This window comes from Penicillium soppii (assembly GCF_028829465.1).
Source record: "Penicillium soppii strain IBT 18220 chromosome Unknown utg000004l, whole genome shotgun sequence".
NCBI lineage: Eukaryota > Fungi > Ascomycota > Eurotiomycetes > Eurotiales > Aspergillaceae > Penicillium > Penicillium soppii.
In genome coordinates, this window is record NW_026643234.1 from 4,752,872 (window position 1) to 4,769,045 (window position 16,174).

A 16,174-nucleotide genomic window follows, 5' to 3' on the forward strand; every position below is an offset into this window, starting at 1 on the left:
ACGTGTCCTGCAAATCGTAGCAATCAGATGAGGCTAATCAATACAAGGTCCATTGAGAATTAATATCCTAACATCCTCAATCAGGGTTTCCGTTTCAGATCCGCAAACCTCCGTGTCAGTTCATCCAGCTCGGGTATCCCATTGTTGCTCCTCTTAGGTGCTGCCGCTCCCCCACTCTTCGAAGTATCATTATCCTCCGTGCCAGGGACCTTGACTCGAGGATTGGGATTGTCAGTCCTAGGAGCCGGCGGCGCTACACTAACCGGACTCCTACCAGCGGCGAGACCCCGCGGAGGCGTAGCTTTATTTAACTCGCTCGTCTCCGAAGCCCGTCTTGCCTCTGAGAAACTCGGCTCTCCCTGCTTGCCAGGCGTCTGCGGTAATCCAGGTTCATCGCCCTCACCCACATCATCCACGAACTCAGGCGCACTCCCCAGCTCCTCTACATCGTCAAGTCCATGCCATTCAACCCCGTACGCCTTCGCAATCTCTCTCAGGTAACTTTCAACAAGCTCCTGACCCGGCGGGCGCACGCGCAAGCTCTTCAAGAGCCGATCAGGAACACTCACTCCATCGATTTTGTTCTCCGTCGCCAGAATCCGGAATTCCTTGCCATACCGCTCATCCAGCATGGTGCGCAGCATGGTGAACTCGCGCACGTCGTGCGGGAAGCGGCTCCACGCGTAGAAAACCACCACGGCGGCCTCGTCGAGCGCAGTATCCAAGTAGGGATTGTCTTCCTCGCTGGCACTTTCCTCCGCAGACCCTGTAATAGACGCGCCGACGCGCTCGGCTTCTTTCTTCTGTGTCCCGCCTCCCAACCACCCGAATCCAAATCGCGATCCGGTGTTCTCGGTAGCCTTGGATGCTGCTGCAGCTGATCCTGCGGCGCCGGCTTGTGCCTGGGTGCGTTTCTTGAGTAATTCTTTCGCGCGGTGTCGGGCGCGGGTGCCTTGCTCGCCAAAGGCTAGTTGGTCGAGTACGTTGGCGCGAGCAAGTAGGAGTTCACAGTAGAGCTCGACCATCTCCATTACTTCCACTGCGATATCTGTGGCGATGACATTTTCGACTCGGATGCGCGCTGAAGCGTCGCGCCCTTCGCTTAGGAGTTGGGAGAGCTCGCGGCGCTGGACGACGGAGGAAGCTGTGTCTTTCTTTTGGAGGAGGCGCAAACGGGGAATGAGGAGGCGTAGTGTGGATACTAATTTGGTCTTTGGTTCGATCGAGTTAGTCATTGTTTCTTATGCTTGTTCATGGATGTCGCATGGAAGGGTGTTATATAGGTGGTGCGGGGTAGCCTTCCAAGCTCTAGGCAGCGAGGTTCTTTGGGCATGGCTATCAAGTAGGATTTCAGAAAATAAATCAGGATAGGGAATAATGTACCGTCTGAGCTAAAGGAGGCATTTTGAATGCAGTTGTTCGGGGTTGTTGGAGGAAGAAAGGCGGGGGACCGATTAGGATGGGGCAATCGATAGCGGTTTGTAGATCATCTCAAATGTTTTTCCCTTTCAACTGTCCAAGCAGATCACCATACGCACGAGATCAGACATCCGCAACATCAGATAAAATAGCATCGAATTATTAATTGGATCTTCTAGATGTCGGTGTCCTGAATGTAGGCGAAAGAGGCGAAAGAGGCACTCTTCGGACAACGACAGTACCATCATTTGTACGCTCCGACATGTCAACAATAGATTTCTTGAAATCTTCAGTAAAAGTAAGCCATTTGCTAATCTCTTGTGTCTGCTTATTACAGCGGTCTGTAATTTCTTCCAACAATTGAGTCAGATCACTCGCAGTTTCGGCCTCGTTGCTCGCGGTGGTCTCGATGGTCTCGATGGCTTCACTCTCGACGCTCATGATAGGCTCTAGATACCATTGATCCATGAGTATTTGTAAGCTCCTAAGGTATATAATTGCGGGTGTCTTACCTTGGTTATGGTGTTCTTCCATCGTGGAAAGGATCGTGGAACTGTTGAGAATGAAACAGACTAATGTGACGAGAATGAGAGCTGGTTGAGATCTGGACTGTTAAAAGAAAACAAAGCAACAAAGTTTTGGTATATTCCGTCTAGGCACTTAAAAGTCCCGGCAATATCTACTCTCTTTTATCATTCTCTTCTCGTGTCGTTTTTATCTTCTTAGATCTTTCCAACTTAACTGGAGTGAAATAGTATCTACCCCAATAGATTCAATATCATCTACATTAACTATCTTGCAACCTCAAAGCGAAAAGTCAAGGAGCCTCAAACTGTGACCAAAATCAACAAAGGACATCTGCGAATGGACACAGGAAGGGAGTAAGAGCATTGACTGATTTCTGAAAGATATCTCTTATTGAATCAATAACTCTCACTTTCAATCTCCAACAGCCTAGCACAATCTTCCATCATCTTGCCGATGTCGGCAAAGAGCTTTGCGCGTAGCTCGGAGTCCTCAATGTTCTCAACTCGACTGCGTTTATCTTCACCATCCTGGAGGCATTCATCCAGTAGGGCGATCCGCTCGTCTCGTCGGTCATCGTATTTGCGACGTTTCTCAAAGTATTGTTCCTCCTTTTGTTGCAGAAGTGCCTCGTAATAGTTTGTTCTATCCTGCCTGATCAAAATGTCTCTCTGTTTGTGGTCAAGGTGCAACAGGTCATTTTTGAGCTGGCTTTGGCGAGCCTTGAGTTCCTGCAGATTTTGTTCTATATGTCATTCTTTCGTTAGTCTACAAAAGTCTTGGAGAATCTGCTGTACCTACTCACCAGCAGATTTTGCCGACATAGTGATGAGGTCGAAGAAGTAGAGGTGATGACGAAACTCGGGGGAGGAAGACTCGAGAGTGGGATGAGGACTCGACCTTACCATTTACAAATCTTTGCTGCTTATTTACGCAAATTTTCTTTGTTGGCATCTGAAACAGGTAGGCTTGATGTTTGACTGGTACACTGTTGCTTGCCGTATACAATGCAAAGAAACAAAGACATCAAAATTGCAAAACTCGTCCTATATATTTTAGTTCATTGTGTCTTGCCTGCATCCTTCATCTCGCAACGCTCTTTCACTAGTTTAGCCATTTGGTCGCCAATATCCGAGCCAAGACTCGCAAATCCATCGATCACACCCTCACGATCCCCCTTGCCGCTCTCCTGGCTCATTTTGAACTTCCCGCCAATATTCTCAATTGCGATCTCAATGCCAATGATGTTCTTCTTCATAATATCAATGTATTTCTCAGGCGCCTCCGAAACAGTCCAAGGTCCAGGCTTGCCGTCCTGACCCGTATATCCCATCTGAGAGGTCTCACACAGCTGCGATAGATCATGAATCTGCTGTGAAAGATAGTTCGATGTCTCCGGAGCCGCGGAGTCAAAGTAAACAGTTGCTTTGCCGTATACTTGCACTGCAGAGTAGTTCCAGGTCGGCACCACTTTGGCCGTGCTGGGCTTAGTCTCCGTATAAAACTTTGGAGTGACATAGTGATGAGCTGAGCCCGTGAATAGGATCATCACGTCTTGCGTCAATTGGGTCGACGACTGTCCGGCATTCTCCATGATGACTTTAGCCTGTGGGTTCTGTCGGGCCATATGTCCTCGTAGCTTGCCCTTCACGGGTGCATCGGGGTCATCGCTGATTTCATCCAAAACCCAGGGAATGTGACTGGACTGGATGAAGGGGTGGGAGGGGGATGAGATGGCAGTCGTCAATATTCCGAGAGGATTCTGCTTGATAAATTCGAGGAGGGCTTTGATTGAGCCCTCGGCGTGAACTGAGCGGAGATACATTGTGTCTTTGTGTGTTTGTACAGATGATGTAAAAGGAGAACAGGATGCAATGAGTTAAGATATTTATGTGTTTGCTGCCCTAAACCTACATGTAAAGTACAATTGTACACAGAAGGCGCCCTGTGGGAAATGAGTCAGTCTCATTCTGATTGGTTGGAGAACGTTGTCTCCACTCCCTTCAAGTTCCTAAAACGGAAGGGGCAGCCGTGAATCAACCAATCATATCATCGATATTTCTACAATGTGGACACTAACTAGATGCTGTTTTAGGAACTTGATGGGAGTGGGAACTTCAAAGTAGGAAGCCCTACAGATATAAAGATCAGAACTTCAGAATCTGATCTTTGTCTTTTTGTTTTTGAATCTAACTTTCAAATTTATCACAATGGCCCCTTCGCACAACAGCCACCCATCAACAAAAGCATTGCATGCGGACGACATCCTAAACCAGGTGTCTGATGTGGCACCTCCAATCCATCTCTCTACAACCTTCAGATATCCCGATGACCCGGAGCAGCTCATACCATCCGAAGATCCAGTAGTAAGTACTGAAGACCAGGTGTATCATCAATCAATTCTAAAACCCACTAGGACGAATTCAATGGCAAGAACTATGTATACTCCCGCGAGTTTGCACCAAACGCCACCCGGTTCGAAGCCGTGCTCTCCTCACTAATAGGTGGCAAAGCAGTGAGCTACTCTACAGGGCTCGCTGCACTTCACGCCGCTCTAACACTTCTAAACCCGCGCCGCGTCTCTGTCGGCAACGGATACCACGGCAGCCACGAGGTCATCGCAGTCGTATCCCGTCTGTCAGGCCTGCAAAAGCTACCACTTGACTGCCCTGTCGAAAGCTTGGGCGAGGGTGACGTTATTCTTCTCGAGACTCCGGTCAACCCTCTCGGGACGGCATTCAGCATCGAGGAATACGCCCGCAAAGCACACTCTCGCGGTGCATTCCTCGTTGTTGATAGCACATTTGCACCACCCGGACTACAGGATCCGTTCCTCTGGGGCGCGGATATAGTCATGCATTCTGGGTCGAAGTATTTCGGCGGCCATAGCGATCTTCTGTGCGGTGTTCTTGCTACAAAGCGAGCAGACTGGACCAAGCGGCTTTTCGAGGATAGGTTGGCTCTTGGGAGTGTTATGGGTAACATGGAGAGCTGGCTAGGGACTCGGAGTCTGCGTACGTTGGAGGTGCGAGTTCAGCGAGCGAGCCAGAATTCGGCTAAGCTGATTTCGTGGCTTGATCGTGCTATGAAGGTATCTGAGCCTGCGGTCGGTAGCGAGGACGCTGTTGTTCAGTCGGTTGTGCAGAAGATTTATCATGCTAGTTTGCAGGATGAGCCCTGGCTGCAGAAGCAGATGCCTAATGGATTCGGACCTGTCTTCTCTATCGTCTTGCATAAGGAGGAGTTTGCGAAGCTTTTGCCGACTGAGCTTAGCTTCTTCCAGCATGCCACTAGCTTGGGTGGTGTTGAATCTTTGATCGAGTGGCGGGCTCTGTCGGATTCGAGAGTCGATCGGAAGCTGTTGCGAGTTAGCGTTGGGTTGGAGAATTGGGAGGATCTGAAAGATGATTTACTGCAGGCCTTTAAATCACTCCTGGCTTGATGTTTGAACTAATGTTATGATGTTGATGTTACATATCTCTTAGGTAGGTATCTTAAAGGATCTCCTATGAGAGTATTTTTATAACCTTGAGACATCATTGCAACTCACCAACTGGCAGATGATATATTTCACTGCCTGTTTGAACACTTCGTGAAAAGAAAAAGGCCCCTTAACGGAGTCCGAAAATCTTGTGTTATATTAAAAGCCAGTCACGGCCCAAGCAACCAATGTCAAATATCCACTGTGACGGGGTCTCCGAGCTGTCCTCCTGCTTCCAATGATCCTGCAAGATCTTTGCAGCATTAATCACATTCAAACAACTCGTATCAATCCAGAATTTTTCCATGCATCCAACCAAAAAGTCCCTCTGGGCCTGTACTCGACACTCCAGGCCCGCGACAAAAATGGCCCACAGAACACACTTGAAAAGGGCTTCATCGTCTTTCAAAACATTGAGCAAGCCCAGCAGCTCAGAGACCAGCTCATCCTGCACTGTTGTGTTTCCTGTGAGCGCATCGATAACACGTTGCCCGTATAGTAAAACTCCGGTTTTGTACGCCTGCGATAGTGTACAGAGATTATTTGTTTCATCCATTGGTGATTGTCTTGAGCGCTGAACATTCAAAGCCCATGCGTAACAGTCAAAGTTTCGGACAAGCTCTAGCATGGCAGTGGTATCTTGGATATGGGTTTCAACGGTGGCGCTATCCGGCAACTTCGATCCTGCAATGGTGTCTCTTTCGTTGGAGAGAAATCGAATTGCTTTCAATAGATACTCCGGACATCCGAGGAATGATTGTTCGATTGTCTCTTGTTGTTCAACATCTTCCTGGTCGGTGGGAATAACTTCTGACAACAATTTTGGTCGTAAGAATGTTGCTCCCAAAGTTTCGATACTATCTAAGGTCAGTATCATAGCTTGATCTCAGTTACCAACTTAACTGAGACGCACAGATGAATTTGCTTGGAGATAAAGCTCCATATCTCCTGCAATGTTCGACCAGGGCCATCGTTAACTCCGGCATGTGAGTTCAGCAGCGACTGGTGGGAAGTAATCAAACTTTTAGCGCCCTCAAGATGAAAGTTCCACCCATCACTTCCAGACTCGAGCAAATCTAAGAAAATGAGGAGAAATATGCTGGCAACAGTTGTATCATTTTTCCGTGTGTCTCCAGCACCAATGACGCGGGACAACGCCTCCATTGCCTGATGCTTGAAAAGAAGCGCATCGCGATCGGCGTTGATAAGGCCAAATGAGCTCGGCGCTTCAATTCGATGAAATGGCTGGCCTGTATTTGCGTGATGTCGCGCTGCAAGAGCAAGAATGGCTTTTTGCAGTACAGGATCCTGCAGTCCAAAGGAGATAAGGCTCCGAAACGGATTCTTGTCGCTGTCGTATACAATAAACAATTTGCATATACGTTCGTTATCTGATACAATCAGCATTCTGCGGCCTTGAATGGCATCGAGACTTACAATAGTCTATATAATACTTGGAAGTCTGGTCCAGATTCAACATGGACGGATCTTGCAATGTAACGGGCAGGCTTCTGCTCTGAGAAGATCTGACCAAAGCTCTAGCGAGGGAGCTTGGCTTCGATCGAGCATTTTTCGCAATCTCGGAAAATTTCACTGGTCCATCTGATTTATCCTCATATGAATAGCCTTGCATCCTCCCACGAATCGCCACACCTTTGACCCACCTCAATGGTCTTTTGTCGAAGCATTCTATCCCCGCTTTCTCGCACTTGGCACAAGGAGTTCCAGATTTGTCGCATTGAACGCGCCGATTACGGCATGTCCAGCAGGGATTCATGTCTCCATTTGCGGCATGGAGAGATTGTGGTATTCCGTATAAGATTGACGATTGGCGGCGATTCTCCGTGTGCCGGGATTGCTGACTGAGCGGACCGGCTATTGGTGGAGACGACCTCAGGATATATATATAATACATGTACTCCCTAACTAATAGACACAGGATTAGATGGTTTTAATTAGATGCCCAGGCACCGAGTGTATAAGGGATAATTATCACCAGGCAATTGTTAATTAATGGTTTAAATTTAATCTGATGCATTATGTATGCACCTTTCCTTTGTCAGCATGTTTGCCATGCCGGCATGCTCATATAAATGGGCATCTAGGCCACCATCTTAGATATTTTATCATCATTCTTCTTAAATTCCTATGAGCACGTAGTATCATCCACTATCCATCATGATAATTTACATGTAAGGTAATTGTTCATAAAATGTAGGATTGAACTAGGAATGAGAATGAGGGACATGGACACCGCTAGAGATCTGGCAATGGATAAGCAAGTTAGTTGGAATCATCCAGATTATGCTCACATGTTTACACCATTTCGCTATATTATGATCAATTGCGGGAGGTAACAATTGAGAGTATGATCTCGGGGTTGGGTAAGTTGATAATTGCAACCTTATCATGTGCCTCTAGTGCGGTCTCTCAGTCTACTTTGACGAGTACTAGCACAATTTGCAGACGGAGAGACCGAGCCATGTGAGACAACAAAAAAACAAACCAAACAGACTCGCAGGACCTCAGATTGCAGCTACCGATGCGGGCCCAGAGACCAGAACCCTCGAGCCAATCAAGCCAGGCATACCAAATCACACTAAAGAACCGAAAGAGTGCAAGCCCACTCCGGCAGATTAGATCTTACATTTGGGGGCCGAAGAGTGGTCCGTGAGGAAAAAAAGATTAGTCTCAAAGTCCCCAATCTGTATATTTAGAACATTTAGCTCAACGCTAACTGGTTGACCCGCTCAGGAATAAAAGGCTCTGATAGGTCCGTTCGGTTTCTGACATCATTGGCGCGAGATTCTGGCACCGCTATTCCTATTCGGGAATAATATCACAACTGTATGGTTCTTTTTAGCAATTCGCGTTTCACTAAATTTGCTTACTGTAGGTGCTAGAGAGAGAATTCTTAGCGGGAAGTCCCTGATTTCTCATATATAGTTGCTGGATTTCGCACATTGGATGGTTACAGCTCTTTGCTATCTTTACAGACACTCTCAAGAATCTACTTCGGATTGAACCATACCGACCAAAAGCACTTGACTTCAATTGGCCTCCTTACTTTGATCTCAGTGTGTATCTCTTCAACTTGCCTGTTGAGTGTTCTATTGACTAACATATTGCTTCGTCTACTCAGTCCCCTTCATCTACAATGCCTTCAATCCCACTCACAATGGAAACAACACCAATCGACACCACTATAAACCTACTCAAAAGGTCCAGCATGTCCGACCCCGATAAATACCCTCTCTATGTCTTCCTTATCATCCTTGGTTGTGTAGTGGGTACCCTCATCGGATTCAGTATTTACATGATGTACCATGGTCTCGACGATTCAGGACAGATGAAGGAAATCCCATACGAACAAAGGAAATACATGCGTGAGAGCAGACAGCGGAACTTGAACGCGTTGGCCGTTGAGGCTCGGCGGCCGGATATGATCATTCCTATTGAACATTTGAATGTTTGAATTGTATATGTTGGGCGTTTGGGTTGGGGTACGTGCATGTTAATCGGGCATTTGTTATCTAGAAGTGTCGGGCTGGGTATGGCATTGGGAGTTATGAATATTATATCGGAGCATTGGATATCGTGGGACTATCGCATATTCGGGAATCATGTTCAATGCTTGAGTGTTTTATAAACAAATGAATGGCTGCTCCATGACTCGAATAATGCAAACAGGATATATCTAGCGGAAGAGAGCTCTGTATAATCTACTATGATATAGGATATGGGGAAGTCTTGGAGTAGAACATCTTAAAGGATTTCACGAATGAGAAAGCGAACGCTGTTTTTCCTATGTCCATCCAAAATATCCAAGCCTGGTTGGTTCAAACCCCAACCAGCCGTCAATATGTAAACAAAAAACCCCCGTGCGTACCAGAAGCAAGAAGTGAGGATATCCAAGAAGAAAAAGAAGAGCAATGCTGAGGAGCCAAGGGATATATAAGTCATGAAGCGGAGAAGTAAAGTAAAAGTCCAACGTTGAGCGTCGTCAAGAAAGGGCATCCTGGGGATGTGAAGAATCATAGAAGGGGGATTATGTAGAAGTGAAATTAAAAAATGTGAGAGAATCGAACAAGAGTGCCGGCGGAATTAGATTAGTAATGGCAGACACTCTCGGTCTTGAAAGGATGCCCCGAGGTGTTATCTGTACACACCCTCGTACATATTTGCAAAAATGTACAGTGAATGCAGCCAGATCAGTGGAGACTGATTTAGAGGTTCATGGCAATGGCCGCAACGGCACCAAGGGCCAGGGTCATCATGGAGACGGTGGCGCTGGTAGCACCGCCGGTGCTGGAGGACGAGGACGCGGCAGCGGCAGCGGTCGTTGAGGAAGCCTCGGAGATATCAGCGGAACCAGTCAGGACGTGAGGCTGGTAGGTGTAGCTCAGAGACGGGCTCGACTTGGGCAGGCGAGTGCTGCTGGAGGGATTGGCACTCGACATGGGAGTCTTGGTCGAGGTGGAGGTAATTGTCGAGGTGGAGCTGGAGGTGGCAGTGGCGGTCGAGGTAGAAGTCGACGAGGGAGTAGGAGTAGAGGTAGAGGAGGGGGTTGGGGTGCTGGTCGGGGTTTCAGTGCTGGTGCTGGTCGGGGTAGGAGTGGGGGACGAGGTGCTGATGCTAGTGCTGGAGCTGGAGCTGGAGCTGGAAGTAGCAGAGCTGGTGGGAACAGAAACAGTCTCGGAAGAGGTGCTGCCACTGCCCTCCTTCTCGAAGACGACAATATGCGCGGTCTCGCCCTTTGGGACGGTCACGACACAACCGGTGGCACCGCCGGCGCCAACGAAGGGGTTTCCGATCATCTCGTTGACGGAGTTGACAGCAGGGTCGATCTTGCAAGGCAGACCGTTGCAGCCGTCGCCCTCACACTCAATTTCGATACCGAATTCGGGCTTGACATCGCGGAAGGGAGTGGTGGGCTCCAGGTAGATAGGGTTCCATCCAATCTTCAGGTAGGTGTTGCCCTCGGCATCGGTGTTGGCACCGGCAGTGTACGGGGACCAGTTACCAACGGGGTTGGCTGAAGTACCCCAGACACAGCCCTCCTCGGTGCTCACACCGGGAGCGTTGATATAGTACTGAGCAGCAGTGGAGCACCAGTAAGACATGCCGGGCACAGCCAGATCAGCCAACTCCTCGACCAGAGTGGGGATGATCATGGCCTCGTTACCGGGCAGTACGGTCTGGCAGAAGGAGACAGGCTTGCCAGCCTTGTTGTGGGCCTTGAGTACACCAGCGGCCGACTCACAGTAGTCACGGTTGGGGAAAGGCTTCTGAATGTTTCCACTTTCGTCACAGTAGAGACCACCGTTCATGGACATGGGGTAAGAGTAGGATGTCGCCTTGGGGTCCCACTGCATGGAAACCTCACCCGGAGGGCAAGCATACGGGCAGTAGTTACCAGGCTTGCAGGGCTGGTTAGGGCTCATGGCCCAACCGGCGTTCTCCTCATTGGGAGTGACGGCAACCAGGCCAGCGTCGGTAGGGAATTGGCACTGGCCACCTTTCTTCTCGAGAACCACTTCGCGGGTCTCGTGGTGACGGCTGTGGCCATGACCGTGTTTAGCGGCTTCAGCGCTTGCAATGAGGGCGACAAGCGCAGCTGCGCGGGCAGATTTAATTTCGAACTTCATTGTGTCAGGGGGAGACTTGGCAGAGTATGCTGGCAGAATAAAAGAGTGAATATATGAAGCGAATGGCTAAGTCAAACGAGTGACTAAAAAAAAATAACGGCCGACGGGCCAAGGACAGACACAGTGCTCACAGAGAATGAAGGTCAAGACGAGAGAAAGGAAAGCATCGGGGGACAGCCACCAAGAAAAGGGACCTGCACGGAGCCTTGGGGAAAAGACCGGCTTTCTCTCAGCACGAGTGGTCTAACCTCAATGAGGCTTAGGTTTTGGATGATGTGCGCGCAATCCGGCAAGAGAGACTTCTCAGATACGGAACAGACCCTGAGTGGCCCTGGAGGTCCATAATTGCCCATAATTGCTCCAGAACAAGAATCCTGCACCTACCAAAGTGCCCCTGAAGCACACTCCACTAGTGGACAGCCACAGAGCCGCTAGACATTTAGCGTCAGGGGCGAGTGTCTATGGCCAATGGTGGGCCATAATACCCCGATGGTTCCTGCTTGGCAAGTGGAGTGAAGCCAATAAGCTTAGAGGAGATATGAAAGTCGTGGAGTTGTTTGTCGAACTCTTTCAACGGGCGTGTTGGGGCGCGGGACATGGAGAAGAAGTTGTTGTTCCTGGCAACAAACTTGACCACATGACCCCCTTTTCGACTTCAACTCTATGGTATCGTGAATTTGATAACATTGAAACCACTGCATCTATTTATTTCCTTATACTATGTTTTAGAAAATGAGAATTAATCAAACATGCAGAATTACTCGGTTCTTCACACAATACCATGGATATACGATATGGTATGGAGGTCACTATCAAGATTTCCAAAAGAATAGGAGAGAAAACCCCACAACAAGATCAAACAAAATACGAATGTGGCATGGAAAATGCGCTTAGTCTGACAACCCGTCAATCATAATCAAATTCTACCCGCTACCAGTCTGGGCCTGTTGACCACGATAAAATCCCGATCTCACCAATAATACCTCACTATGGAGAATTTTCCAATCTTCTGTTAGCTTTATAGGCTCGGAATTACATGGACAAGAGATTTAAAAAAAGGGAAAACTACCTATCTGTTGCAGATTCGTCACTTTGTGGAGGCCAGCCTTGGTTAAAGCTTAACCTGGGAGATTATGGGGTTTTGTTTCACTGTTGTAAGACATGCTTAGAGTGATCTGAAACTTGATTAATTGCTTGATTAGCTGGCCCACAGGTTGGTCATTGTCGGTATAATGATCTACTCAAGAAGGTCTTGGTCTGACATACAATAGATGGCAAACAGGCCAAGTCTGGACTGTGATAAGCTTGGTTGACGCAAACTCCCTGTTTCCGTCGCCCTCGGTTTCTATAAGGCGATTCTACTCTGTGATGTGCTCAGGGGACGTGGGGCAAAGATGGTCTACTGCCATGCAATGGATGCAGGTATAAATTCCCATGCTATACCTACAGCGTACACCATTGTACATTATGCAGCAAAAGTATATCTACAGATATAGATAGTTAGATCAAACATAGCGCTCAATGACTCGCTTAAAAACCCATTCTACTCAACTGTCTCCTTTCAAGACAACAATGATTGAAATGCCATGTCAAGCACCTCAAGAGATCTACCGTGCCCCCGCTGCAATCAATATTGACTCCAATTCGCATTAACAGCTAGTCATAAGCACGCTATCAGGGTGTGCTGCACTAGCACAAGATACATATGCACTCACAGCATGCCAATGGCTAGCAGTCCCCTACCTAGGGAATGGACATCGATTCCTTCTTGAGGTACACCGCAAAGGCAATGAAGCGAGAACCAAGCAAAATCAAGAACAATGTGACTTGACTTCTCATCTCATCTAGTTAAGCAATTGCCTCGACATGTATCAAATGAATCTGCCAGGAACTGGCTCTCAGACCTAGTAATCCTTGCGTCGGCATACAAATAGCATGTCGCTAGGGGACGAAGCTTAGCTCGTTACATCACGCATGCTAATCAGTGCAAACGTCTCTTTTGAGTTGCTGCAAGGGCTGATGATATTCCTCGCATGCAAATTCCCATTCGGCCTATCAGCGACTTCATTTTGCGGGGCCCCATGCGTCTGTCAATTTGTGACAGGTCGTATTTTAAACTTTGCCGGTATACTCAGGTTCTCCATGTTTATGCTGGGACAGCACTGGTAAAGGTTTGGAACACAGTCCGCGGTTTCAGCTTTAATCCCATTTGCAGGATCAAACTTTGGGGCAATGAATCTGGGTATTGACGCGAAGCAAGTTTGGAGTTCAGGCATCAGGGCATGACTGAGTTGATAACACTTTGGCCTTGATGTTATACTTGGACCTTATTACATTCAATATGGACGTTGAAATCGCTCTCATTATCAAAATCACAAATACGTGAGCGGCCTGAATCTTGCTTTGCAGCTCTCGCTTGGAAAAAAGGCGGAGGGGATCATTATGATCTTGATCTCACATTGTATGTGTGCAAGATCACTCTGGGGCACCTTGTGGAAATAATTCTTTGTCTTTTGTATTCTTTGATTTGTGTCGTGTCCTATCGTTATAGTGCTGTATCATCAGACATCGCAAATGCCTACTCGCCCTGCTGGGATGCAAGATCTTTCCACCCAGCAAAGGCAGGGATACCATCTTGATCTCTCCATCCCCAAGCAATGCAATAATGCCGTGCGAGCAACTCCCACTCCTCCATTTCATCCAACATCTCCAGCCCAGCAACTCTCTCCTTTTCTTCTTCGCTGACCCAACGTTTCCAGATAAACTCAATATCACCGGCAGCCTGGCCACTTCGAAAGCCTTGCTCTCGGAATCGACTCCGCTGCGCCTCAAGCGACGCGTACTTATGCAGAGTCTGGAGCTGAATTCCTCGCGCTGCCAAATTCGACACCATGGTTTGACCAAAGGGATCATTCGGGCGAATAGGTTCATAAAGAATCAAACCGAGCGGCGCGACATCTTTCTGTCCAAAATGTGAATCATCAGACCCAGATGTGTTCCCAGAACCAAAAAGCCGATTCGTAAAGAATCCAACCACCCCTTCCGCCTCAGCAGGCGACAAATAAACAAGGCAGCATTCAGAGATCAGCAAGGTAGGCAATTTTGTTTCAACACCCGGCAAAGCTTCAGCGGGATTGCTACATGTCGAGAGCGACCGCAAATCAACCGGGTGCACGTGGTACGAGGACGAATGGAGCGCGTCTCCTGCCTCCGACACCGTAACCCGTTTATTTTTTTCCGAAGCCAAGCTCGAAGAATCAATCCCCAGCGCGCGCTGCAGCTCCGGAGCCGACCGAATCGCGCGGATCTTCCCCGCTGTGTTGACCGCGAAATCAAGTTCGTGGTAAACGAAATCTGGGGATTGTCGCGACGACAAAAGTCTGAAGACGCGTGTGTCCGACCCAGCGCCGAGCGAGATGATCTGTTTTCGTTGTTTGTTTTCAGGTGAATACGGGCCGAGGAAGCGGGCCACGAGCTGGTCGATGGTGGTTGTGCGCACGTAGGTGCCTGGGCAGAATAGAAATTAGTCACGCGCCCTTTCTGAATGGAATTGTGTATATAATTATGCTCACCTCTGTTTATAATTGGAAGTCGCCGCGTCGCGGCCCCAACGGGTGTCAGTGCCTTTGCATAGGGATCCTCGAGGTATCCTAGCTCGACGGCGCTCAGGCGGGATACACTCGCGTCATTGTCTGTGCCTTGCACGATTCGGTCTTTTCCAGGCCGAGTTCCAGGTTCTGTGCGTGATGATCCTCGGCCTCGACCTCGTCCTAGTCGGAGGGAGTTAAGGTTGGGGATTTGAGGGGCGGCCATGTTGGAGGAAGAAGCTTGGAGCTCTTCCGTGGTGGGGTACTTGAGCGATATCACCAACACCTATATATGTGTCTTTACTGATATCAATTTAAACCAATTATAGATCGAATCTCTCACAGTTCATATCTTGGCTGGTTGAAATTACTTTTACTCAATTGTTCATCGACTCAGGGCCATCTTCCACACATTTATATGTTGCTGATGATATCATCGGTCGTCTGGCATGTATCTATCTAGCTATAGCCCTAATGCTATAGGTGCCTCTTAAGATCACAACAATATGGGAGCTTGAATGAATGAATTTTCTCCTGGATTATCCAGAGTTGTCTTCAAGCTACCTTAGTTGATAAAGACAATTGACTCGCACGTTTGCATGGTCCAACTTCCATCAGCCTTCTCATTGGGATTGCCATCAATCCAAGTCTAAGCCAGCTTACTCTTCACAAAAGCAATAGCCTGACTTCCATACTCAGCGCCATAGCCAGAGTGCGTTGCTGCATTACTACCGTTGCAGCAGTATGGGTCCGAGGCATCACAGTAAGACTGAATCTTACTAGCTGATGGGCAATAGAACCCGGCAGGACGAGCATCGAACTAGAATCCATTATTAGTTCTAACTTTCATCTTAGATCAAGGGGGGTTCCATACGCCTCCAGCAGCACAGGTCCCAACTTCATACGACAAACCAGCCTTGAACAGTGGATCGCCCATGAAGATGGCTGCTTTAACCATATTCACAGCGGAACTCGATAGCTGCACTGCCGTGTTGGTGTATCCCTGATTGGGAACACCACCACCGCACAAAGCAGCGTCCATGATCTCTCCTCCCTATCGCATTATCAGATTGTAAGTTATAGAAATGAATAGGCAGATACTAACCTGAGAATATCCAACCAAAACAAGCTTTGTAGATGGACACTGTTTGTTGTAGGAATTGACAGCAGATGCTACAGCTGCAATTCCCTGAGCCACTGAGCTCGAATAGCTAACGCTGCCACACGAAGCTTGTCCACCACATGCAGGATAGTTAATGGCCTCATCTGTGGAACCTGAATAGGCACTGAGGAGGCCGTTGACGACTGTGCTGGATGAACCGTATCCGGCAGACGCAGTGGTCTCGCGTGCCCCGAATATATGGACACTTGGGCAGGTGATGCGCTTTTCGAGCTCGCCTTCAATCGGAACGGCGAGGGCGCCGGCGAGGAGGGATAATTTCAAGATGTTGGAAAGCATGATGCAAACAGAAGGCAGTTGTGTATAAAGGTATAACAGGCGTTGAATTGCTTTA

General features: G+C 48.3%; 8 protein-coding genes across 8 annotated transcripts; 2 read left to right on the top strand and 6 right to left on the bottom strand.

The window, feature by feature from the left end:
• Positions 1-80: 80 nt before the first annotated feature.
• On the bottom strand, positions 81-1,235 carry N7529_005224 (IST1 family protein; the record flags this gene model as incomplete). The annotated part of the gene is made up of 1 exon (XM_057240751.1): positions 81-1,235. One exon carries the CDS (start codon positions 1,233-1,235, stop codon positions 81-83), a length of 1,155 nt encoding a protein of 384 aa, XP_057100046.1.
• A 1,107-nt stretch (positions 1,236-2,342) lies between these two features.
• On the bottom strand, positions 2,343-2,768 carry N7529_005225 (uncharacterized protein; the record flags this gene model as incomplete). Its single annotated transcript, XM_057240752.1, has 2 exons — positions 2,343-2,689; positions 2,750-2,768. 2 exons carry the CDS (start codon positions 2,766-2,768, stop codon positions 2,343-2,345), a joined length of 366 nt encoding a protein of 121 aa, XP_057100047.1.
• A 236-nt stretch (positions 2,769-3,004) lies between these two features.
• Positions 3,005-3,769, bottom strand: N7529_005226 (FMN-binding negative transcriptional regulator; the record flags this gene model as incomplete). Its single annotated transcript, XM_057240753.1, has 1 exon — positions 3,005-3,769. The coding sequence occupies one exon, from the start codon at positions 3,767-3,769 to the stop codon at positions 3,005-3,007; it is 765 nt and encodes a 254-aa protein (XP_057100048.1).
• A 385-nt stretch (positions 3,770-4,154) lies between these two features.
• Positions 4,155-5,386, top strand: N7529_005227 (putative transsulfuration enzyme family protein; the record flags this gene model as incomplete). Its single annotated transcript, XM_057240754.1, has 2 exons — positions 4,155-4,310; positions 4,361-5,386. The coding sequence occupies 2 exons, from the start codon at positions 4,155-4,157 to the stop codon at positions 5,384-5,386; spliced, it is 1,182 nt and encodes a 393-aa protein (XP_057100049.1).
• Positions 5,387-5,579: 193 nt separating this feature from the next.
• N7529_005228 (Zn(II)2Cys6 transcription factor) lies at positions 5,580-7,298 on the bottom strand (the record flags this gene model as incomplete). Its single annotated transcript, XM_057240755.1, has 3 exons — positions 5,580-6,282; positions 6,339-6,816; positions 6,863-7,298. Coding segments are annotated over 3 exons (1,617 nt in total), but the record flags the coding sequence as incomplete, so codon positions are not given.
• A 1,305-nt stretch (positions 7,299-8,603) lies between these two features.
• Positions 8,604-8,900, top strand: N7529_005229 (uncharacterized protein; the record flags this gene model as incomplete). Its single annotated transcript, XM_057240756.1, has 1 exon — positions 8,604-8,900. One exon carries the CDS (start codon positions 8,604-8,606, stop codon positions 8,898-8,900), a length of 297 nt encoding a protein of 98 aa, XP_057100051.1.
• Positions 8,901-9,651: 751 nt separating this feature from the next.
• On the bottom strand, positions 9,652-11,073 carry N7529_005230 (SUN domain-containing protein; the record flags this gene model as incomplete). The annotated part of the gene is made up of 1 exon (XM_057240757.1): positions 9,652-11,073. The coding sequence occupies one exon, from the start codon at positions 11,071-11,073 to the stop codon at positions 9,652-9,654; it is 1,422 nt and encodes a 473-aa protein (XP_057100052.1).
• Positions 11,074-13,651: 2,578 nt separating this feature from the next.
• ppm1 (protein C-terminal leucine carboxyl O-methyltransferase ppm1) lies at positions 13,652-16,119 on the bottom strand (the record flags this gene model as incomplete). Its single annotated transcript, XM_057240758.1, has 5 exons — positions 13,652-14,580; positions 14,646-14,925; positions 15,331-15,480; positions 15,535-15,714; positions 15,766-16,119. The coding sequence occupies 5 exons, from the start codon at positions 16,117-16,119 to the stop codon at positions 13,652-13,654; spliced, it is 1,893 nt and encodes a 630-aa protein (XP_057100053.1).
• Positions 16,120-16,174: the final 55 nt, after the last annotated feature.